Here is a 24782-nt window from a genome sequence, read left to right as displayed (position 1 = left end):
GCGCCTTGAGTTGTGGTGTTCAGCAGCCCTCCCCTCACCCCTCTATATATAGAGGAAGGGGCAAGGGGGCCGGCCCTCTAGGGGAAACCCTAGAGGGGGGCGGCGGCCAAAGGGTGGGGGGCTTGCCCCCCAAGCAAGGGGGTGCGCCCCCTTTAGGGTTTCCCCCCCAACCCTAGGCGCATGGGCCCAAGGGGGGGGCGCCAAGCCCACTAGGGGCTGGCTGCTATCCCTACGCAGCCCAAGTGGCCCCCCGGGAGGGGTGGTCCCTCCCGGTGGACCCCCGGAACCTTTCGGTGGTCCCGGTACAATACCGGTATGACCCCGAAACTTTCCGGTGCCCGTTTAACAACTTCCCATATATAAAACTTTACCTCCGGACCATTCCGGGACTCCTCGTGACGTCCGGGATCTCATCCGGGACTCCGAACAACATTCGGTAATCACATACTTGTCTTCCTGATAACCCTAGCGTCACCGAACCTTAAGTGTGTAGACCCTACGGGTTCGGGAGACATGCAGACATGACCGAGACTCTCCGGTCAATAACCAACAGCGGGATCTGGATACCCATGTTGGCTCCCACATGCTCCTCGATGATGTCATCGGATGAACCACGATGTCGAGGATTCGATCAAACCCCGTATACAATTCCCTTTGTCAATCGGTACGTTACTTGCCCGAGACCCGATCGTCGGTATCCCAATACCTTGTTCAGTCTCGTTACCGGCAAGTCACTTTACTCGTACCGTAATGCATGATCCCGTGACCAAACACTTGGTCACCTTGAGCTCATTATGATGATGCATTACCGAGTGGGCCCAGAGATACCTCTCCGTCATACGGAGTGACAAATCCCAGTCTCGATCCGTGTCAACCCAACAGACACTTTCGGAGATACCTGTAGTGCACCTTTATAATCACCCAGTTACGTTGTGACGTTTGGTACACCCAAAGCACTCCTACGGTATCCGGGAGTTACACGATCTCATGGTCGAAGGAAGAGATACTTGACATTGGAAAAGCTCTAGCAAACGAACTAACCGACCTTTGTGCTATGCTTAGATTGGGTCTTGTCCATCACATCATTCTCCTAATGATGTGATCCCGTTATCAACGACATCCAATGTCCATAGCCAGGAAACCATGACTATCTGTTGATCACAACGAGCTAGTCAACTAGAGGCTCACTAGGGACATATTGTGGTCTATGTATTCACACGTGTATTACGATTTCCGGATAATACAGTTATAGCATGAATAAAAGACTATTATCATGAACAAAGAAATATAATAATAATACTTTTATTATTGCCTCTAGGGCATATTTCCAACAGTCTCCCACTTGCACTAGAGTCAATAATCTAGTTACATTGTGATGAATCGAACACCCATAGAGTTCTGGTGTTGATCATGTTTCGCTCGCGAGAGAGGTTTAGTCAACGGATCTGCGACATTCAGATCCGTATGTACTTTGCAAATTTCTATGTCTCCATCTTGAACATTTTCACGGATGGAGTTGAAACGACGCTTGATGTGCCTGGTCTTCTTGTGAAATCTGGGCTCCTTCGCAAGGGCAATAGCTCCAGTATTGTCACAGAAAAGTTTGATCGGCCCCGACGCATTGGGTATGACTCCTAGGTCGGTGATGAACTCCTTCACCCAAATAGCTTCATGCGCTGCCTCCGAGGCTGCCATGTACTCCGCTTCACATGTAGATCCCGCCACGACGCTCTGCTTGCAGCTGCACCAGCTTACTGCTCCACCATTCAACATATACACGTATCCGGTTTGTGACTTAGAGTCATCCAGATCTGTGTCGAAGCTAGCGTCGACGTAACCCTTTACGACGAGCTCTTCGTCACCTCCATAAACGAGAAACATGTCCTTCGTCCTTTTCAGGTACTTTAGGATATTCTTGACCGCTGTCCAGTGTTCCTTGCCGGGATTACTTTGGTATCTTCCTACCAAACTTACGGCAAGGTTTACATCAGGTCTGGTACACAGCATGGCATACATAATAGATCCTATGGCTGAAGCATAGGGGATGACACTCATCTCTTCTTTATCTTTTGCCGTGGTCGGGCATTGAGCCGAGCTCAATCTCACACCTTGCAATACAGGCAAGAACCCTTCTTAGACTGATCCATTTTGAACTTCTTCAAAATCTTATCAAGGTATGTGCTTTGTGAAAGACCTATGAGGCGTCTCGATCTATTTCTATAGATCTTGATGCCTAATATATAAGCAGCTTCTCCAAGGTCCTTCATTGAAAAACACTTATTCAAGTAGGCCTTAATGCTGTCCAAGAATTCTATATCATTTCCCATCAGGAGTATGTCATCTACATATAATATGAGAAATGCTACAGAGCTCCCACTCACTTTCTTGTAAACGCAGGCTTCTCCATAAGTCTGCATAAACCCAAACGCTTTGATCATCTCATCAAAGCGAATATTCCAACTCCGAGATGCTTGCACCAGCCCATAAATGGATCGCTGGAGCTTGCATACTTTGTTAGCATTCTTAGGATCGACAAAACCCTCCGGCTGTATCATATACAGTTCTTCCTTAAGATGCCCGTTAAGGAATGCTGTTTTGACGTCCATCTGCCATATCTCATAATCATAGTATGCGGCAATTGCTAACATGATTCGGACGGACTTAAGCTTCGCTACGGGAGAGAAAGTCTCATCGTAGTCAATCCCTTGAACTTGCCGATAACCCTTAGCGACAAGTCGAGCTTTATAGATGGTGACATTACCATCCGCGTCCGTCTTCTTCTTAAAGATCCATTTGTTTTCTATCGCTCGCCGATCATCGGGCAAGTCAGTCAAAGTCCATACTTTGTTTTCATACATGGATTCTATCTCGGATTTCATGGCTTCAAGCCATTTGTTGGAATCTGGGCCCGCCATCGCTTCTTCATAGTTCGAAGGTTCACCGTTGTCTAACAACATGATTTCCAGGACAGGGTTGCCGTACCACTCTGGTGCGGAACGTGTCCTTGTGGACCTACGAAGTTCAATAGCAACTTGATCCGAAGTACCTTGATCATCATCATTATTTTGCTCTTCAGTTGGTGTAGGCATTACAGGAACATCTTCCTGAGCTGCACTACTGTCCCGCTCAAGAGGTAGTACTTCATCGAGTTCTACTTTCCTCCCACTTACTTCTTTCGAGAGAAACTCTTTTTCCAGAAAGGATCCGTTCTTAGCGACAAAGATCTTGCCCTCGGATCTTAAGTAGAAGGTATACCCAATGGTTTCCTTAGGGTATCCTATGAAGACACATTTTTCCGACTTGGGTTCGAGCTTCTCAGGTTGAAGTTTCTTGACATAAGCATCGCATCCCCAAACTTTCAGAAACGACAGCTTAGGTTTCTTCCCAAACCATAATTCATACGGTGTCGTCTCAACGGATTTTGACGGTGCCCTATTTAAAGTGAATGTAGCTGTCTCTAGAGCGTATCCCCAAAATGATAGCGGTAAATCGGTAAGAGACATCATAGACCGCACCATATCCAATAGAGTGCGATTACGACGTTCGGACACACCGTTACGCTGAGGTGTTCCAGGCGGCGTGAGTTGTGAAACGATTCCACATTTCCTTAAGTGTGTACCAAATTCGTGACTTAAGTATTCTCCTCCACGATCTGATCGTAGGAATTTTATCTTTCGGTCACGTTGATTCTCTACCTCATTCTGAAATTCCTTGAACTTTTCAAAGGTCTCAGACTTGTGTTTCATTAAGTAGACATACCCATATCTACTTAAGTCATCAGTGAGAGTGAGAACATAACGATATCCTCCGCGAGCCTCAACGCTCATTGGACCGCACACATCGGTATGTATGATTTCCAACAAGTTGGTTGCTCGCTCCATTGTTCCGGAGAACGGAGTCTTGGTCATCTTGCCCATGAGGCATGGTTCGCATGTGTCAAATGATTCATAATCAAGAGACTCTAAAAGTCCATCAGCATGGAGCTTCTTCATGCGCTTGACACCAATGTGACCAAGGCGGCAGTGCCACAAGTATGTGGGACTATCGTTATCAACTTTACATCTTTTGGTATTCACGCTATGAATATGTGTAACACTACGTTCGAGATTCATTAAGAATAAACCATTGACCATCGGAGCATGACCATAAAACATATCTCTCATATAAATCGAACAACCATTATTCTCAGACTTAAATGAGTAGCCATCTCGTATTAAACGAGATCCAGATACAATGTTCATGCTCAAACTTGGCACCAAATAACAATTATTAAGGTTCAAAACTAATCCCGTAGGTAAATGTAGAGGTAGCGTGCCGACGGCGATCACATCGACTCTGGAACCATTCCCGACGCGCATCGTCACCTCGTCCTTCGCCAGTCTCCGCTTATTCCGTAGCTCCTGCTGTGAGTTACAAATATGAGCAACGGCACCGGTATCAAATACCCAGGAGTTACTACGAGTACTGGTAAGGTACACATCAATTACATGTATATCGAATATACCTTTAGTGTTGCCGGCCTTCTTATCCGCTAAGTATTTGGGGCAGTTCCGCTTCCAGTGACCCTTCCCCTTGCAATAAAAGCACTCAGTCTCAGGCTTGGGTCCATTCTTTGACTTCTTCCCGGCAACTGGCTTACCGGGCGCGGCAACCTCTTTGCCGTCCTTCTTGAAGTTCTTCTTACCCTTGCCCTTCTTGAACTTAGTGGTCTTATTGACCATCAACACTTGATGTTCTTTCTTGATTTCAACCTCTGCTGACCTCAGCATAGAAAATACTTCAGGAATGGTCTTTACCATCCCCTGCATATTGTAGTTCATCACAAAGCTCTTGTAGCTTGGTGGGAGCGACTGAAGGATTCTGTCAATGACTGCCTCATCAGGGAGGTTAATATTCAGCTGGGTCATACGGTTGTGCAACCCAGACATCTTGAGTATGTGCTCACTGACAGAACTATTTTCCTCCATCTTACAACTATAGAACTTGTCGGAGATGTCATATCTCTCGACCCGGGCGTGAGCTTGGAAAACTAGTTTCAGCTCCTCGAACATCTCATATGCTCCGTGATGCTCAAAACGCTTTTGGAGCCCCGGTTCTAAGCTGTAAAGCATGCCGCACTGAACGAGGGAGTAATCATCAGCACGAGACTGCCAAGCATTCATAATGTCTTGGTTCTCTGGGACGGGAGCGTCACCTAGCGGTCCTTCTAGGACATATTGTTTCCTGGCAGCTATGAGGATGATCCTCAGGTTCCGGACCCAGTCCGTATAGTTGCTGCCATCATCTTTCAGCTTGGTTTTCTCTAGGAACGCGTTGAAGTTCATGTTGACATGAGCGTTGGCCATTTGATCTACAAGACATATTTGCAAAGGTTTTAGACTAAGTTCATGATAATTAAGTTCTAATCAAATTATGAACTCCCACTCAGATTAGACATCCCTCTAGTCATCTAAGTGTTACACGATCCGAGTCGACTAGCCCGTGTCCGATCATCACGTGAGACGGACTAGTCATCATCGGTGAACATTCTCATGTTGATCGTATCTTCCATACGACTCGTGTTCGACCTTTCGGTCTCCGTGTTCCGAGGCCATGTCTGTACATGCTAGGCTCGTCAAGTTAACCCTAAGTGTTTTTGCTGTGTAAAACTGTCTTACACCCGTTGTATGTGAACGTAAGAATCCATCACACCCGATCATCACGTGGTGCTTAGAAGCGACGAACTTTAGCAACGGTGCACAGTTAGGGGAGAACACTTCTTGAAATTGTTGTAAGGGATCATCTTATTTACTACCGTCGTCCTAAGTAAACAAGATGCATAAAACATAATAAACATCACATGCAATTATATAAAGTAGTGACATGATATGGCCAATATCATATAGCTCCTTTGATCTTCATCTTCGGGGCTCCATGATCATCTTGTCACCGGCATGACACCATGATCTCCATCATCATGATCTCCATCATCGTGTCTTCATGAAGTTGTCACGCCAACGACTACTTCTACTTCTATGACTAACGCGTTTAGCAATAAAGTAAAGTAGTTTACATGGCGTTCTTCAATGACACGCAGGTCATACAAAAAATAAAGACAACTCCTATGGCTCCTGCCGGTTGTCATACTCATCGACATGCAAGTCGTGAATCCTATTACAAAGAACATGATCTCATACATCACAATTCATCATTCATCACAACTTCTGGCCATATCACATCACATGATCAATCGCTGCAAAAACAAGTTAGACGTCCTCTAATTGTTGTTGCATCTTTTACGTGGCTGCAATTGGGTTCTAGCAAGAACGTTTTCTTACCTACGAATAACCACAACGTGATTTTGTCAACTTCTATTTACCCTTCATAAGGACCCTTTTCATCGAATCCGCTCCAACTAAAGTGGGAGAGACAGACACCCGCCAGCCACCTTATGCAACTAGTGCATGTCAATCGGTGGAACCGGTCTCACGTAAGCGTACGTGTAAGGTTGGTCCGGGCCGCTTCATCCCACAATGCCGTTGAAGCAAGAAAAGACTAGTAGTGGCAAGTAAGTTGACAAGATCCACGCCCACAACAAAATTGTGTTCTACTCGTGCAAAGAGAACTACGCATAGACCTAGCTCATGATGCCACTGTTGGGGAACGTTGCAGAAAATTAAAAATTTTCCTACGGTTTCACCAAGATCCATCTATGAGTTCATCTAAGCAACGAGTCAAGGGGAAGAGTTTGCATCTACATACCACTTGTAGATCGAGTGCGGAAGCGTTCAAGGGGATGGTGATGATGGAGTCGTACTCGTCGTGATTCGGATCACCGATGACCAAGTGCTGAACGGACAGCACCTCCGCGTTCAACACACGTACGGGACGGTCGACGTCTCCTCCGTCTTGATCCAGCAAGGAGGAAGGAGAGGTTGAGGAAGGCAGCTCCAAGGGCAGCACGACGGCGTGGTGCAGTTGGTGCAGCAGTATTCCGACAGAGCTTCGCCGAGCACGTACGAAGGAGGAGAGGTGTTGGGGAGGGGAGGGGCTGCGCCTTGAGTTGTGGTGTTCAGCAGCCCTCCCCTCACCCCTCTATATATAGAGGAAGGGGCAAGGGGGCCGGCCCTCTAGGGGAAACCCTAGAGGGGGGCGGCGGCCAAAGGGTGGGGAGCTTGCCCCCCAAGCAAGGGGGTGCGCCCCCTTTAGGGTTTCCCCCCCAACCCTAGGCGCATGGGCCCAAGGGGGGGGCGTTCCAAGCCCACTAGGGGCTGGCTGCTATCCCTACGCAGCCCAAGTGGCCCCCCGAGAGGGGTGGTCCCTCCCGGTGGACCCCCGGAACCTTTTCGGTGGTCCCGGTACAATACCGGTATGACCCCGAAACTTTCCGGTGCCCGTTTAACAACTTCCCATATATAAAACTTTACCTCCGGACCATTCCGGGACTCCTCGTGACGTTCGGGATCTCATCCGGGACTCCGAACAACATTCGGTAGTCACATACTTGTCTTCTTGATAACCCTAGCGTCACCGAACCTTAAGTGTGTAGACCCTACGGGTTCGAGAGACATGCAGACATGACCGAGACTCTCCGGTCAATAACCAATAGTGGGATCTGGATACCCATGTTGGCTCCCACATGCTCCTCGATGATGTCATCGGATGAACCACGATGTCGAGGATTCGATCAAACCCCGTATACAATTCCCTTTGTCAATCGGTACGTTACTTGCCCGAGACCCGATCGTCGGTATCCCAATACCTTGTTCAGTCTCGTTACCGGCAAGTCACTTTACTCGTACCGTAATGCATGATCCCGTGACCAAACACTTGGTCACCTTGAGCTCATTATGATGATGCATTACCGAGTGGGCCCAGAGATACCTCTCCGTCATACGGAGTGACAAATCCCAGTCTCGATCCGTGTCAACCCAACAGACACTTTCGGAGATACCTGTAGTGCACCTTTATAATCACCCAGTTACGTTGTGACGTTTGGTACACCCAAAGCACTCCTACGGTATCCGGGAGTTACACGATCTCATGGTCGAAGGAAGAGATACTTGACATTGGAAAAGCTCTAGCAAACGAACTAACCGACCTTTGTGCTATGCTTAGAATTGGGTCTTGTCCATCACATCATTCTCCTAATGATGTGATCCCGTTATCAACAACATCCAATGTCCATAGCCAGGAAACCATGACTATCTGTTGATCACAACGAGCTAGTCAACTAGAGGCTTACTAGGGACATATTGAGGTCTATGTATTCACACGTGTATTACGATTTCCGGATAATACAGTTATAGCATGAATAAAAGACTATTATCATGAACAAATAAATATAATAATAATACTTTTATTATTGCCTCTAGGGCATATTTCCAACAAAGATTTACAGCAAACAAGGCAATCCGGCCATACGGTTTTATAAACAAAGGTGCGTAGAGAGACATGTTATATCATTGTTCTAACATAAGAAACATCATCCAAAGAAAATAGTCCCGCTATCGGTTCCTTTCTTTGGGTTGTCATGCTAAGCATGATCATGAAACCTCAGCTCCGATCAATGTGGGAGGAAAATACTGAGGATTTAGTTCGGGGAAAGCTTCCAAACTCTATGGTCTAGATGAACCCAAAGTTTCACTTTCGTTGCGACCGTTTATAATCTAAAAGTGGCCCATCGTCGGCTTTCACCCCCTTATAGATGCTATGCAGGGTGTTTCTGAAATAACAAAACAACCCTTAGCCGACGTCTCGGTGCCCGAAGGCGGTTGTGTTGGCGGAAACAAGGCAATCAGATATGAGGGCTTTATAACTTTCACTTAGTCATAGGATCTTAAAGCTGGGAGGCCAGCAAGTAGCCCCCCGCTTAGTGTTCGGCGACAGCCGAGGTCAAGCCGTAAACACTTCGGCCAATGGTATGAATGGCCCGTCATTTAACATAGTCGTCGGATTGCTGACCAGTTTACGCTTATTGTGGCAGTCAGTTTTTGGCTTTCTCTACTGCGGTGCTTAACCATGCGAGTTGGAAGCACAATCGCAGTGGTTCTCCCTTTGTGCACCTAGCCGAACAAAGCGGAAAATAGGAGGCAAGCACAGGAGCCGGGCAACCCAATTATTGACCGAAGACACAATTCGAAACTGATGCATATATAGTAATATCCGGGAATTTTTGCCGAATCTCTAAAGGTGTCCGGCATTGCACTGCAAGATTTATGCGGAAAACACACAAATAGTTTAAAAGTGCCATAAACTTGGAAAACCAAGAAACGTCAGTAAAAACTTGACGTCCGAACAAGATCAAGTGTTCAGTGCCAATCCGAAAATTGGTCTTAGAAAAAAATTGTGCTTCTGTTGTGCTTTAACATGACACATCCTATCTCAAGACTTCAAGCGGGTCAGCCTACGGCTTCAACCTCCTATCCCGAAGGCGGAGTACTTTTCTCTAGGCCAGCTTTAGCAAACTTTAGCGGCTTTGAGAGGGAAATCCGGCTATTGACCACACACTCGTGTCGAAAATAGGAGTGATAGAAAAAAGACTTTGCAACGACTAGGAAGAAGAACACTTATTATAAAACAGTTCACATAATTTTAAGAGCCACCGAGTGACTTGGGTAAAAGAATTTTATGTATAATGATTGTATGTACCGAAGTACTTATATCATATATGTGTGCACCCGAACTTTAAAAGTGTCTTAACCGACCATCGGCTTCTCCCTCTTCGATCGAGGACTGAAAAGTGTTATGTACTCCACCTGTCGAGAATATCGTTGGTGTTTCCGATAACCAGGCAATCAGGCCATAAGGCTGTAACAGACAAAGCGCGCTCCGGGAACTTATTCTATATTACTAACAAAGTGTAAGAAGCATCTTCGATGAAAATAGTACCCCCACCGATACCTTTCTTCAGTGCTCATTGTCATTATGAGACTTGTGCAATAGATTTTTTGTACTCATGAGTTCCGTTGTGTGCCGACAAGGATTGAAAACAATAAGAGCGCTAGCTTTCTGCCTCACCCAGTCTGAGGTCAGATCTCGGACGACTCAGTCGTGACAATCACAGAGGTGTTCCCTTTACTCCCTAGCCGAACAATCGGGAACGTAGGGGTAAGCACAGGAGCCAGGCAACCCAGCTTACAGAACAACTTAAGTCAATATGGTGCATATTGTGGCGTAATACACGAACAAGGAACGAAGTCGTACAAGTATAATCATATGCAAGAGGAAAAGCTCCATCAAGGGATCCCCCAAATAAATGGGGTATTTGAATATGTGTGTCACAAACAAAGTTATGACAAGGAATTTTTTCGCAAACAACTTTTTGCCAAAAAAGTTATAATGCTTGGTCGAGCCGAACAAAAATTTAAACTGGAAGTTTGTGAGCATAAGAGCGACTTAGCTGGTTAATGTGTTCGGCATTGATGGCGCGGTCCGAGCTTGATGCGGGACAAGATTCCAGCCTCTCAGGCTGGTCCCCAGGTGGCCGAGCAGAGAGTTCGTCACTCTGAGAAGATGAGGCCCTTAGTCCAGCCATAGTAATGGAATAGGTCGGCGCGCCAAGGCGACAACACAATTCAGTTGAAGGAGGTGACAGCGCGGCTCAGTCTGAGTCAATTGGCTGCACAGAAAAAATAGTGCAAACCAAAGACAAATAAAGATAATAACGTATATATATAAAAAAATTCTTCTACTTATTTAATACAAGTGAAGTAAATAATGAAAGAGATATGGCTTGAGCGTCGAGGTCAATGTCGATGCAGGGCGTGATGTGGTAAAGGCGTGGCAAAGCCCGAATTCATAGGTCGGTCCAAGTTCCAGATACGGTGTTCGCCAAACTATGTACGAAAACTGACCGAACCACCACGCGACCGTCGTTAATGCGGCCACCATTTGATAGGCCTGTGTATAGATGATGGAACAAAGCAGAGTAATAATTCCTTGGGAAAAATAAACCCAAACAAGCAAAAATTGATGGGATTGATAGCACCTGGTTTATTTGTTGTAGCATTCCAAAGAAAAGTGACTCTCAAAATTGGGAATCGATCCGCACACCCATTGCCTGATGGGTGATAAAGCGACGGCATGGCGAAGTTGGCAAAGGTTGGCTCGCCGAGGCAAAGCCCGTGGTCCAGCTAATGTGATGAAGTCAGTCGGCCGGTGACGCCGGAGTCTCCGAGGTAAGTTGATGAAGGGATGACGAAGCCCCCAGTCCAGGCGAGGAGACTGAGCAGGTCAGTGAGGAGATGTCTCAGCCGAGGTGTTGAAGTAGTTCGGCGTGATGGACATCGGCTCGATGAAGCAACAGTTCGGCCATGCCGATGCAGGTCGTAGCTTGTGACGTGATCAATGCTGGCTTGATGAAGTGACCGTGCAGCGATGCCGGTGTGCCCGCTCCGTGTAATCCGTGGGGCGGTGATGTTGGTGACGATTTATCCTTCGCGATGCCGAACTATTGTTCGGCTGGCCGAGATGATGATCCGAAGAAGTTGAGCTCGGCTCAACAAAGCGACGACGTGTCTAGCATAGGTCGGCCGCCGTGGAGTGATGTTGTCGGGCCGGTTTGACTCCGGTGCGATGGTGAAGATCGTATTGTAAAAATACTTTTAACATTAATGGGATGTGTTTGAGAATAAAACACAATGCCCCATACCAAAACTTCTTTCAAAAAGGATGTCCGAAATCCCGTTCATAAAGGAGATGAATTCGGGTCGGATTAGTTCTCGCGCAGAAAACAGATCCGAAAAGTGATGAACTAATCGGAAGGTTCCCGGAGTTTGTACGGTCGGATCGAGCTGAATTTTTGGCAGGTGGTAGATATGGGAATTACGCGGCCGATCAACGGTTGGATCTTCCAAAAGACGTCCGAGCTAGATGCTGGACACCCCGCTCCAAACTCGTCCGGATTCTTGTCCAGATTCAATAGGGCTCCGGTATATCGGAGATTGCCGGAGATTCCTCCATCGGAACTCGACGAAATTTTTGCAGGGTTGTTTTAGACTTAATTCCGCATAAGTCCACCGAAGCAATCGTTTAGGCGACACTCGAGGAGGCGGTGGCGGCGGATACGAGTTTGTTGTCCAGAAAAACAGCACGGTCGCCCGAGGGCAATGTTGACGCTGAGCCCCCGAGCTCCATGGACTCCTCCTCCATGATCTTGATAGAGATCGGAGTGGATGTTGATGAAGGCCCTCATCCGAACATGACGATCGGAGGTAGGGCGTAGTCCTCGGTCAAGCCAAGGTGACCAGTCGAGCTGGTGATGAAGAAACCGACGTTGCAGTTGACCTGCAGTCGAGCCATTGATCCTTTCGCCGATCACACATCGGAACTCTCAATGAAAGCACCAATGTCGGTGTAAAAACCGGCGGATCTCGGGTAGGGGGTCCCAAGTTGTGCGTCTTAGGATCAATGGTAACATGAACAGCTTCGGGCTCTCTTGATGAGATAATACCCTACATGCTGCTTGATTGACTATAATGAATATAGGGGTTACAAGAGTTGATCTACCTCGAGATCATATGTTGTGGTCTAAACCCTGGAGGTGTGATGAGTAATGTCATAATCTATCGACTAGCCTGGCCTCGGTTTATATAATGTACCAGAGGCCTAGGATAACAAGAGTCCTAACCGAATACACCGGTGGGGAGGATTCCTTGTCTTGATCATCAAGTCTTCTGGAATCTTCCTTGTATGCAGCAACTGTTCGAACTGACCCATGAGTATACAGCCATGGGGGTCCTCGGCCCAATCTAACTAATCGGGAGACAATGTGGTGAGTACCCCCTAGTCCAGGACACCGTCAATGATGAAACGCTCGGTGACAACTTGGGTCATCACACCTACATCTGAATCATCAGTTGAAATTGAGCAAATCTGAACCTGGTCTCCTTTTTTTCTTTTTTTTTGCAGGCCCATGAAAGAAAGCCCTAGCCTCAACTTTATAGAAAATTGTTTGGACCAAAGTCTCTTAGTGCAAGACCTTTTGTAAACGCTATATCGTGCTATAATGGAGCTATAGCAGGGTATTTAAAACAGTGGTTCTGCTGCGGCCGCCGTTGATGATTGATTCCAAGTCGCCAGCTAGGGCGGCCTACTACTACATTTCGTAAGCACATCATTGATTCTAGTTTAAAAATGCCAATTTCTGTTCTCGTTTACGGAAGATTTGGCCGGATATAGTTGTTGCATAAGTAAGCGCACAGTTAGTTATATCTTTATCAGCGCAATGACGAGCCACAGTCGCTTCAGCGCTGTACCAAATTGGTTACTAAGATATTAGGTTGCGACTTGGATTATTTCCACTTGGTGCTAGGAAGGATCTGTTGTTATCTTAAGTTAGCACATTGTAGTATGGGTGTTGGACTTTCTGATGCAACTTAATGTCTGTAGTTCCTTTCCCCATTCTTCAACTCTAGATTTGACGATGGATGAACCAGCTGATTTGGAAAGTGTTGATCTTTGCTTAATCTGAACCCATGAAATTGTTATGAAGAGATGTTATTTCTCCATTAATCCAACAAAGGGGTGGCGACGCAGTTGGCTAGCCCGTAGGTCTCATAGCTATGACGTGAGTGATCCTAAGGTCGAGAGTTCGAGCCTCTCTCACCCCACCTAAAATTGGGCTTGTGATGACGAAACGCTCGGTGACAACTTGGGTCGTTACACCTACATCTGAATCATCAGGTGAAATTGAGAAAATCTGAACCGGTCTTTTTTTTCTTTTTTTTCGCAGGCCCATGAAAGAAAGCCCTAACCTCAACTTTATAGCAAATTGTTTACACCAAAGTCTCTTAGCGCAAAACCTTTTGTAAACGCTATAGCGTGCTATAATGGAGCTATAGTGGGCTATTTAAAATAGTGGTTCTGCTGCAGCCGCTGTTGATGATTGATTCCAAGTCGGAGAGCAAAGTACACTATCTTCAAGTTACTGTTGCTGATTCACCAGAGGCCTATGCTTTGGCAGATCAAGTTAAAGAACCGAATTTGTGAAAATTGAACTGTGAAGTTGGTTTGAGAGACTGATAAGCCCCTGATTCATTTGGCGAAACAACATGAGTGAATATCACTGAGCCGAGTGAAACCATCCAAAGTCCTTTTAGTATTTAACATTGCCATCTCTCATTCTTTGCTCTGTAGTTTCTCGAAACAGGCTAGGTTCATATCAAATATATTACCAGACGTTAAGATGCACATCAAACATATTTAGCGATAACCATATTATCAGTAAATCGCATGAGACTTCATTACATTACAGCTCTTATTATATACTGTAGCAAAATAAGATGCACATAAACAGTCTGTCATTTATAATCAGACATCACAACACATCAAAGACTCAGATCATCATCACAGGACGGCTTCCGTGCAGCCTCCACAGTGAGTCTAGCCGTGCTTGGCCTTGGCCTTGCCGTGGCCGCCGCTCCAGTAGTTGGCCTTGACCACAGCGTCATCAGCAGTAGTAGTAGAAGTAGTATCTACAGTAGTAAAATGCAGACAAGAGAAACGATCAATTCAGAGACAAACGGGAGAGCAATCAGCTAACCAATCCAGTCCAGCGTCGATCTTACTCACCGTAGCCGGGGGCCTCCGTGCCGCAAGTCTGCTGCCCACCGGACCCCTCGCACACCCTGTCGAAGTCGGCGTCCCCAGGGAAGCGGCACGCTATGGCGCAGCAGTAATCATGGCACCTCTGCCACCCTTCGCCACTGCACTCTGGGTCAAACCCAAAGCAGCCCAGGTAGCACTGGCAGAACGGCGACGTGGGGTCGGCAAGCCCGACCGGCAGCCGCTGGGCCGACAGCAGGATGACGAGCACGCAGACGGCGGTGGCCATCACTCTCTCCTTCTTCCTCCCCTCCATTGCTTCTTCCTCTCTCTTGCCTGTGATGAGGATCGTTGAGCTGCACGATGCCCCTCTTTATATGGACGGAGCTTCTGCTGCTGCACATATGGATTGTCGAACAAGCCTCTTTCTCCACTCTCCAGAGATGAGCTTCATTCTCAAAGAATCTTGTCTTGAAACAGGGGTGCTCTGCTCCGCTGCCATATCAAGACATTCTCAAAGAATCTTGTAATTTGAGACTGAGATGCTCTGCTCTGCTGCTCCGGTGCCCCTCTTGAAACAGGGGTGCTCTTCTCTTGAAACAGGGATTCTCGAACAAGCTTCTGGACTTCTGATCCATAAACCTCTATATTAGTACAATTCTGCAACGGTTACATTAGTGACACCATGTGAAATAACGACGAGTATATCAGTTGATCTACAAAACGACTTGATCCAATTAACTAGTAGGTACATTTCAGCACCCAACCGATCAAGATGTATGTATTTTTTTTAAAGGGGAATCGCCCCAGCCTCTGCATCAGAATGATGCATAGGCCAATATTATTAAAGAAAAAGATCCAACAAGAGTCTCCAAGTCTCACACGCTGTAGTAGACAAAAGCTCACGAAGAGCAAAACATGAAAAGCAAAGCCACAACCGGCTGGCATAAAAATATAGGAGCACTACATGCATATCCTATTACATGACCGTCATCCAAACCGGTTGAAAATATCCCGTGCTACCATCTCCCATCGCGTAGACGCAGTAACCAAACGCTCCCTGGCCTCCGTCTGAGTGAGTAGCGACCACATACGGATCAACACAATGGCCCTGAAGATAACCTGCAAAAAGTGAATGTTTGTTGTTCTGTTAAAAACCAGATCATTTCTGCAGTTCCAAACTGCCCAAAATAAAACACAAACGCCTACACGAATGTGCCTCGCTGTATCGGAATCTATCCCATCAAGCCACGTCCCAAATAACGTGTTGATGGAGTTCGGCGGATTAATATTAAAAGCTATATGAACCGACCGCCGCAAAATTTGGGCCAGCGGACAATCAAGAAAAAGGTGTCTGACTGATTCGTTATGGTCGCAAAAGCTACATCTTGTAGAGCCAATCCAGTTACGTTTTGCCAAATTATCCTTAGTCAAAATGACTTGTTTATGCACAAATCACATAAACACTTTGATTCTCAAAGGAACCTTAACATTCCAGACATGCTTCGAGGTAGGAATCACGCTAGAGTAATAACATTCAGATACATGGATTTGACCGAGAACATTCCGTTCTTGTGAGTTTCCAACACAACTGATCTGGCTGTTGAGACAACTGGACATCCATCAATCTTCTCAAAAGATGGAGCCAGGCTTCCCAACGGTTTCCCACTAGCGTCCTCCGAAAATGAATATTGAGTGGAGTGGAGTGCAAAATTGTTGCAATGTAAGCGTCTCTACGTTGAACAATGTTATACAAAGAAGGATATTGAAGTGCAAGGGGCGTCTCCCCAAGCCACGTATCCTCCCAGGACCTTGTAGCAGCTCCGTTACCGACTATGAACCTTGTCCTACTGAAAAAAGTGGTTTACCTCTCATCAGTTCTTTCCAAAATGGTGAATCAGTCGGCTTCACTGTCACCTGGGACAAGGTTTTAGAGTGAAGATACTTATTACGCAAGATCTGAGCGCAAGTGGCCTCCGTCTCGGTAGAAAGTTTAAACAACCACTTGCTAAGGAGACATCTGTTCTTAACTTCCAGATTCTCAATACCTAGACCCCCTTGGTCCTTCGTCCTAGAGATGATGTCCCATTTAGCAAGTCTATATTTTCGCTTAAGCTCATCACTCTGCCAAAAGAAACATGATCGATAGAAATTAAGCCTCTTCCCGACTCCAACCGGAACCTCAAAAAAGGATAGAAGAAACATAGGCATACTTGTGAGGACCGAATTAATAAGGATTAATCGTCCTTCGTATGACATGAGCTTTCCTTTCCAACAGCTCATTTTCTTCTCAAAACGATCCTCAATGAACTTCCATTCTCTATTGGTCAGCTTACGACGATGAATGGGTATACCTAAATATGTGAACGGTAAATCCCCTAATTCACATCTGAACAATTGTTTGTGGTCATCATTAGCTCTTTCGAAGCTGAACAATTCGCTCTTCTGGAAGTTAATTTTTAACCCGGTCAATTGTTCAAATAAGCATAACATGAGCTTCATGTTTCGCGCTTTCGCCAAGTCGTGCTCCATGAAGATGATAGTATCATCAGCATATTGAAGGATGGATACACCTCCATCAACTAAGTGCGGCACAAGGCCACCTACCTGACCCGCATCCTTAGTCCATCCTATTAGAATGGTCAACATGTCTACCGCTATGTTAAATAGGATAGGTAACATCGGATCCCCTTGCCTCAACCCTTTGTGAGTTTGGAAGTAGTGACATATGCCATCATTCACTTTAATCCCAACACTCCCTTTTTGCGTGAAGGATTCTACCTGGTTTCTCCAGGCCTGATCAAAACCTTTCATACGCAAAGCCTGTTGAAGGAAGGGCCATTTGACTTTATCGTATGCTTTCTCAAAATCCACTTTGAAAACAACTCCATCGAGTTTTTTTGAGTGAATCTCATGGCGCGTTTCATGCAAGACGACAACCCCTTCTAGGATGTTTCTGTCTGGCATAAAAGCGGTTTGGGACGGTTGCACCACAGAGTGCGCAATTTGGTAAGCCTATTAGTCCCAACCTTGGTGAAGATTTTGAAACTAACATTAAGAAGACAAATAGGCCTGAACTACTCAATGCGAACGGGCTCTGTCTTCTTAGGAAGTAAAGTTATCGTTTCAAAATTCAGCTGAAACAATTGAAGTTGTCCAGAGAAAAGCTCATGGAACATCGGAAGCAAATCCCCCTTAATAAAGTGCTAACATTTTTTATAAAACTCCGCCGGAAAACCATCTGGCCCTGGAGCCTTATTATTCTTCATTTGTGAAATGGCCTCGAACACCTCTTTCTCCGAAAAAGGGGCAGTCAAAATCTCATTCTCGTCAGTCGCAAGTTGAGGAACATCCTCAACCCTGGACTCATCTAAGGACACAAAATTATTCTCCGGAGGTCCAAACAACTGCTTATAATAGTTGGTAATATAAACTTTCAGATTCTCGTGACCTACAATCGTCCCTTCGTCTTGTTCTAGTTGAAAAATCCTCTAGCAAGATGTATGTATATACAGTCTCTTTAACCCATTTTTATTTCTTCTTAATATCAGCTGACCTATCTGACGAACACAGCAGCACTGCATTGATATATTACAATTGAAAATAGGATTTACATGGGAGGTTTTTTTTGGGGGGTTTGGGGGGGGGGGGGGGGGGTTATACAAAGAAGGTATAGTGTTCAGAAGTTTAGGGCAGCTTATGCCTGAACCTCGTGAGGGAAGCTGATCTGATTTACTTACATGAAACTATATATACTGGTGTAAAGTATTTTCTCTTTCTTTTTGGAGATGCATTCGCGTGTGTTAGAGTTGAGATTTCTCGCAAAGAACTCGACTTATTTACGTACCATTACACGGTTGTTGTTGTTGTTGTCCTATAACCTTATTTTTGTATATGACCTACTTTCAATACAGGATCGGTGCGGAAGTAGAAGGCTGGTCTGTTGGATTAGGAAAGATGTTTAGTTTGGGAAGTTACTAATGCGGATCAAAAATCACCGTAGACAGTGCTTTAGCAAACCAATTTAAAGAACCAAACTTATGAGAGGCATCATAACTATACAAAACTGCAGTGGTTTATATGAGATGAACAATTGGCAGATTCATTCCACAAAGCAACAGGAGTAAATTAATTTCACCTAATCGAGTGAAACCAGCCCAAGTCATTTCAGATTATAACATTGCCCGCAACATCTCATTGTGCGCTCTGTATTCCAAATCGCACCGAGACTTTATTATATTATTATAGTACTACTAGTAAATGAGACGCACATCAACCGTCTGTCATAACCAGACATTACATGATATCTGCGCAGTCTGGGTCAAAGCAGCCCAGGTAGCACTGGCAGAACGCCGACGTGGGGTCGGCAACCCCGACCGACAGCCGCTGGGCCGACAGCAGGATGACGAGCACGCAGACGGCGCCGGCCTTCACTCTCTCATTCTTCCTCCCCTCCATTGCTTCTGGACTTGTGCTTCTTCCTCTCTCTTGCCCTGTGAGGATCGTTGGGCTGCACGGTGCCCCTCTTTTTATAGGGTAGGAGTGCAGGTGCAGTGGAGCTTCTGCTGCTGCACATGCCATTCATTGATTCTCCAAGAAGCATCTTTCTACACCCTCCAGAGATGAGCTTCATTCTCAAAGAATCTTGTAATTTGAGACTGAGATGCTCTGCTCCGCTGCCTTTTCAAGGATGGTTGTTACAACAAACTTCCCCTAGGTGGACAAATTCCAATCTTAGTTTCTTATCTTTGCAATGCATACAGAGATGGGTAAGTAGTGTCCATAACTTCCCCTGGTTTCTTATCTTTGCAATGTAGTATATCAACATATACAGACATATTATTTTGCAACAGTTACAGTAGTGAAACCATGTAAAAGACTGACCAATATATCAGCAAGTGTCCATTTAATGTGGATCAGGGAACACTGAGACTGAGAGCGTGGAAAAAGAAAAGCTCCTGAGACTGTCGTTTCTAGTGAAAATTCTGACAAGCAGCTGGTCTTTGAACTCTACTCTCCTATGACTATGAGGATTTCACGAGGCAACTGTTGGAGACCAGGAGTGATAAGTGTGATATGTGGATGAATTTCTAGTGGAAGTGGGGGTTCTTTTGAGAAAAACATCAGCAAGTCTGAGTACTTACTTCCAGCCCAGGAAGTTGGGGTGCCAGCTACCAGATGTACATGGAATTCCTCAGGAGGCCCATGGTGTGGTGAAAAACAATGGGGGGCTTATATATGGATACCATCGAGTAAAGAACAACAAGGAATTACAATCAAGTAATCTATAACTATCTTCTTGACGGTCATTCGATTTTGATGTTTTTCGCAAAAAAAAAGTAAAAAAAAACGATTTTGATGTTGTGCTCCTGTAATTCCATAAAAGTATCTTCTTGTTACTCCATGGGCAACACAGACATACAAAGGTCTGTTCAAAATAAATGTCTTATTCTTACTTCTAGCAACAAATGCTAATGCCTCAATATGATCTAGCAGATCGATACCACAGGCACGTTGCTAACGGAGTCGAGCATAGGTTTTGCAATGGACAATACACTGGAAAGTAAAAAAAAACACAACTTGTTCAAACAAACATACATGTCTGTTCAAAACAACAATAGGAGCACCCGATCCAGTTTTATCCACCATCCCAATCCATTACCGAGCAATAACTTGTCTCCGACTCAAAACACAGCTAACATATAGATATAATGCACTCGCTTCTCTAAGACGAGGGGTTTTCGCTACCGCACGACCCAGCCGCAGTCGCTCTTCTTTGATCCAAGGCCTTCCTCGTCTTCACATGGCATTGCTGTTCCAAGCAAAACAGACCAATAATAAGGATGGCGACATTAATGGTGACAAGATCAAAACAAGTGAAAAGACATCCGGTTGTACTATGAGGTCAAATGATTCTCGCGCGGAAAGAAAAAGTCAAAATGATAAGAACTCTTCCAAAAATACAGATTAAATGCCAACTAAAACATACAGGATGGCCACAGAGGAGGGTGAAAGGAACATCAACCAGGTACCTATCGCACAAGTTGTTAGATTATATTATTATACCCTTGCATATAAGAGCAAGAAGTTCGTAGCGATACATCTCAATCAGAAGAGAAGAGATGCATAAACACAAGCATGCCAGTGTAAATTGTTTGATGCATAAACACAAGAATGCTTCCAGGAAAACCCCTTAACTCAATTATAAGAGAACATTCTGAAAACAGTCAACATTAACAATCTGAGACATGATATCTTGAGGATCATAGTTCAGCAGCAAACCCCCATTCCTCTAAATTCGCATACTTATTCCCGGTTCCTCCATTTTTCTTCCCAGCATGCCGACCAAGCACCCATACACAGGGAACACCCTCATCGTCCTATTATAAATGTTTCATCTATGCTTCTAATGCGACCACACAAAAAGAAAATACAATAACATCACCCAAAGGCCAAAAAACAAACCTTGCAGGACCATCCTTGAGCGCATGGAATGTAGGAGGCCAGATCATCATACAAGGATGGATACGACCCAACCATCGATCCTCACTTGTCATCTCATACACTTTACACAACTTCCTGCACTTGATGCCTACATAGACTAGGTATCGACCCATCTTCAAGAAAACAAACTCAGCATTTACCCCCACCTGATTTATCCACACCCAATTTGTGAGATCAGGCATCCTCAATTTAGCATACATCTCACGCAAGCAGATGGTATCCACCAGCAACCAGTTGTCCCCTGTGCACAGCCAGATGCAAAGCTGAAGCCCGTTCAAATGAATGAGATACACACCAGAATTATCATATGCCCGTGACAACATGGTTCGTTTGTAACCAATAACCAACCCTTGTGGGACCTGAAATGTGGAGAAACTTGAGGCTGTCAAATCCAACACAAGAATTTCACTCTGGGTGGCCGCCATGTAGATTTTATTGTCAACGAGCAGAGGATTCAGTATCTGTGGCCGACAAGGAAGTTGTGTCGTTGCTGAGGTATGCAAGCACCAAACACCATCTTGCAACATATACACATACACCGTAGATTTTCTTCCATCATTAGAAAGTTCACCCCGCACACACAAGTATGACAAGCCGTCACCTTCTTCTTCGAATAGGAGTTGACAGAACTTGTAGAAATAGCCGTCCTGCCGTCCGTAGCATGGGAATGGAGGTACGATAACCATGCCTCTTGCAGGGCAGAGTGGGTTGAGCACTATATGTATTGATCTGGGTTCTTCATCGCAGTTGTTAAATGTTTTGGTAAGATGATGCCATTGCATTCATCCAAGATGAGTTTATGTGCATCCAGGCTGGAGCTTGCGCAGCTGATGACTGCATTATTCTCTGGGGGCTGCGGTAGCATCAGCACAAAGCGTGAGCGGTTTGCCCTGGTCTTGAAATATACGCCGAGGAGGCAGGGTGGGTGGAGCTTGCGGAAGCGGCAGAGGAAGGCAGGGTCAGAGGCATGACAGAACCAACGTTTGCAGACAAGAGAGGCGCAGATGAGGGTGGTGGGGTAGCCGATTAGGAGGAGGATCTCAATGAGAAGGTTATCGTCGTCGAGCACCTTGGACACGGGGTCAACAGGCATTGCAGATTGTCGCAGCCTCTTTCCATCCACACACACTGAGTTGGGAACGGGATCGAACCTGAAACAACAACAGCCACCCAAAAACAAATTGACATACAACATAACGTTCACAAAGTTAAGGAGAGAGAACCTGAAACAAATTCACAGAAGCTGGATGTTACCAGTGTGGAATCTCAACTGGATTCATCACCTATCTACCTCCTCTTATCTCAGCACCCGCTCTCCCCCCCCCTCCACTCCACTGTTGTAGTAAGGGAAGGTTAGGGTTATGAGGGGAAATCAAGCTAGGGTTTTCCTCAAGGAAATAACATAAACAAATTATTTCTAGGAGATTGAGGAGATGAAGGGAATGGGGTTTCCTGACCTCAAATATTTGGTTGCCGTTGTCAGGGACGGAGAGGTCTGGAGTCACCGGTGGCGCCACTCCTCCTTTCTCTCCGACCGCTGTTATGCTGGAGATTGGAAAATTAAGTGGAGAGCTGAGATCTTTTCCTTTTTAGGAGATTGGACTGAGGACCAGTACGAGTGTGCAGCCTGCTAACCATGTAAAGTTTCATCTTTTATTTACTAACTAGAAGAAAAGGTGCACTCCACGGGGCCAACTAGCAATGTGATTGGTCTATGCTATATCAGACATTTTGTTTGCTTTTTGTGTGTGTAGCTATCAATGGCCTCATATAGTAATGTACTAAGACATGCTAGCAAGACAACAATTTTGAAGTTTTGATAATCATTTATAGTAATAATAGCTGTAAAACATTCGGAAGTACCTTCAGTGGGCTAGCTTGCGGTGGGGCAGATAGGATGGGTGGAGAAGCCCGTCCGGTCGATGGGGGGATTGAGGCTCCCGACTGTAGTGGCAATCCAGTGGTTCTCTCCCCTGATTTGTAGCGGCAGGGTCGGCAGAAGTGCTCCTGGCGGCGGAGTGGAGATCCCCTTCGGGTGGATGGGGGACGGAGTAGGATGGGGCTGGAGGCGTTCGGCGGCGCGCCGGCTGAGACAAGGGACCAGGACGGTGGTCAGCCCCTGGCGGCGGCGTGGGGAAACCCTAATCACTAGAGAGAGCGAGATGAGAGGCGAGTGTTCCTCAGATCGGTCCTGGCCTCTGGGTCGACCCATCCAGTGGCAAAGGTGGGTAATTTTACCAATGAAACGGGGGTAGGTTCGAAGAGGCACGCATCATAAGCCGGGAAAGCACCTCGTGGGCTACTACCACTCGTGCTTGTATTTTTGGCTTTGCTTTCCGAGAATCGAGGCTAGTCAAATCGCTCTTTGGCTGCCAGGCAGCGGAATCCGTCCAAAAATGCTAAACCAAATGGGTCCATAGTAATCTACTAAGACATGCTAGCCGGGAAAGCAGTTTATTCATACCATATCACCTTCCACCGTGCTAATAGACATGTGAAACAATGGTGATAAGAAGCTTTAAAAATAGACAATGAATTTATATTCAAACTACATGAGCAACAAACCAAAACTGGATCACAAAGAATGAATGGCGACTGGAATGAAATTATGACCTATAATAAGAATATTAAATAGAGAGAATTTAGTTATGAATTGAATGCCAATCATCATGACACAAAATAAAAAATTGCAAGTAGCACAAAGAAGTGTTACCTTTTGCAACCTGAAGAAGCAGAGTAAACCACTACCGAGTAATACGTGCATAACTCTTTATTTTTTATTGAATATATAGTGGACAATACTTAGCACGGAGCATTAATAAAAAAACACTTAGCACAAAGAAAACAGAGTACGTTTCACTGAACCGAGTGGAAATCAACCAAATTCTTCCACATATAACTTGCCATCTACATTCCTCTTTACTTCCAACACTAAACTAAGCTTCTGTTGCTGCACACGCCATCGATTATATTCTGATGCACACACCATTGATTCTCGAAGAAGTTTATTCTGATGCATACACCACTAATTCTCGAAGAAGCTCCAATTTCACTACATACATGAGCTTGCTTCTCGAAGAAGCTTTTCTTTTCGCAGAGATGAGCATACATAAGGAAACTCAGATGCTCTACTCCGCTTCCGTATCAAGCATGGAGTGAACTGAAACCCTTTGCTGCTACAACTTACTACCCCTCTTTATTCCATGAATCGACTAAAAAATAATATTCTCTGTTTCCTATCTTTTCAATGTATACAAACATATAAAGAGGAGTAATGTGCTGTGTACACAAGTTGTTGCTCGCGTTTGACGGGGAGTTACGCGACCGTGGCCCTCGCGTCGCCCCTAGGGCGACTCTAGGGCGATTAGGGATCGCCGCCCAGCCACCCCTTCAGCCCCCTTCCCTCCTTGTCGCCATCGGAGACGGCCGCCTGGAAAGCCCGCGCGGGCACCGGGGAAGGTGGCGGCGGGGATCTCGGCGCTCAGATCGATCTCGTTGGCCTGTGGACCAGATCACATCGGAGGCCTGCGGTTCCTGGGGCGGCGGCCCTGCCGGCAAGGCAGCGGCGTCTGGCGGCTGGCGACGTCCGGATGAGACGTTGGCCAGTGTACTGGGCCGCACCGTTTTGAAGTTTTGATAATCATTTATAGTAATAATAGCTGTAAAAACATTCGGAAGTACCTTCAGCGAGCTAGCTTGCGGTGGGGCAGCTTGGATGGGTGGAGAAGCTCGTCCGACGGATGGGGGGATGG

The 24782-nt window shown here is 45.8% G+C and overlaps 1 protein-coding gene and 1 pseudogene across 1 annotated transcript; both read right to left on the bottom strand.

The window, feature by feature from the left end:
- Positions 1-14364: 14364 nt before the first annotated feature.
- LOC123138934 (uncharacterized) lies at positions 14365-14842 on the bottom strand. The gene is made up of 2 exons (XM_044558782.1): positions 14554-14842; positions 14365-14456 (listed from the first exon to the last, which is right to left on the bottom strand). The coding sequence occupies exons 1-2, from the start codon at positions 14840-14842 to the stop codon at positions 14365-14367; spliced, it is 381 nt and encodes a 126-aa protein (XP_044414717.1).
- A 5248-nt stretch (positions 14843-20090) lies between these two features.
- Positions 20091-23204, bottom strand: LOC123136069 (uncharacterized; annotated as a pseudogene).
- Between the last annotated feature and the right edge of the window lie 1578 nt (positions 23205-24782).

The sequence above is a fragment of the Triticum aestivum genome, chromosome 6B, assembly GCF_018294505.1.
Source record: "Triticum aestivum cultivar Chinese Spring chromosome 6B, IWGSC CS RefSeq v2.1, whole genome shotgun sequence".
In the NCBI taxonomy this organism is placed as follows: domain Eukaryota; kingdom Viridiplantae; phylum Streptophyta; class Magnoliopsida; order Poales; family Poaceae; genus Triticum; species Triticum aestivum.
The sequence above is the reverse complement of the archived record's forward strand: the minus strand, read 5'-3'. Positions and strand labels throughout refer to the sequence as shown.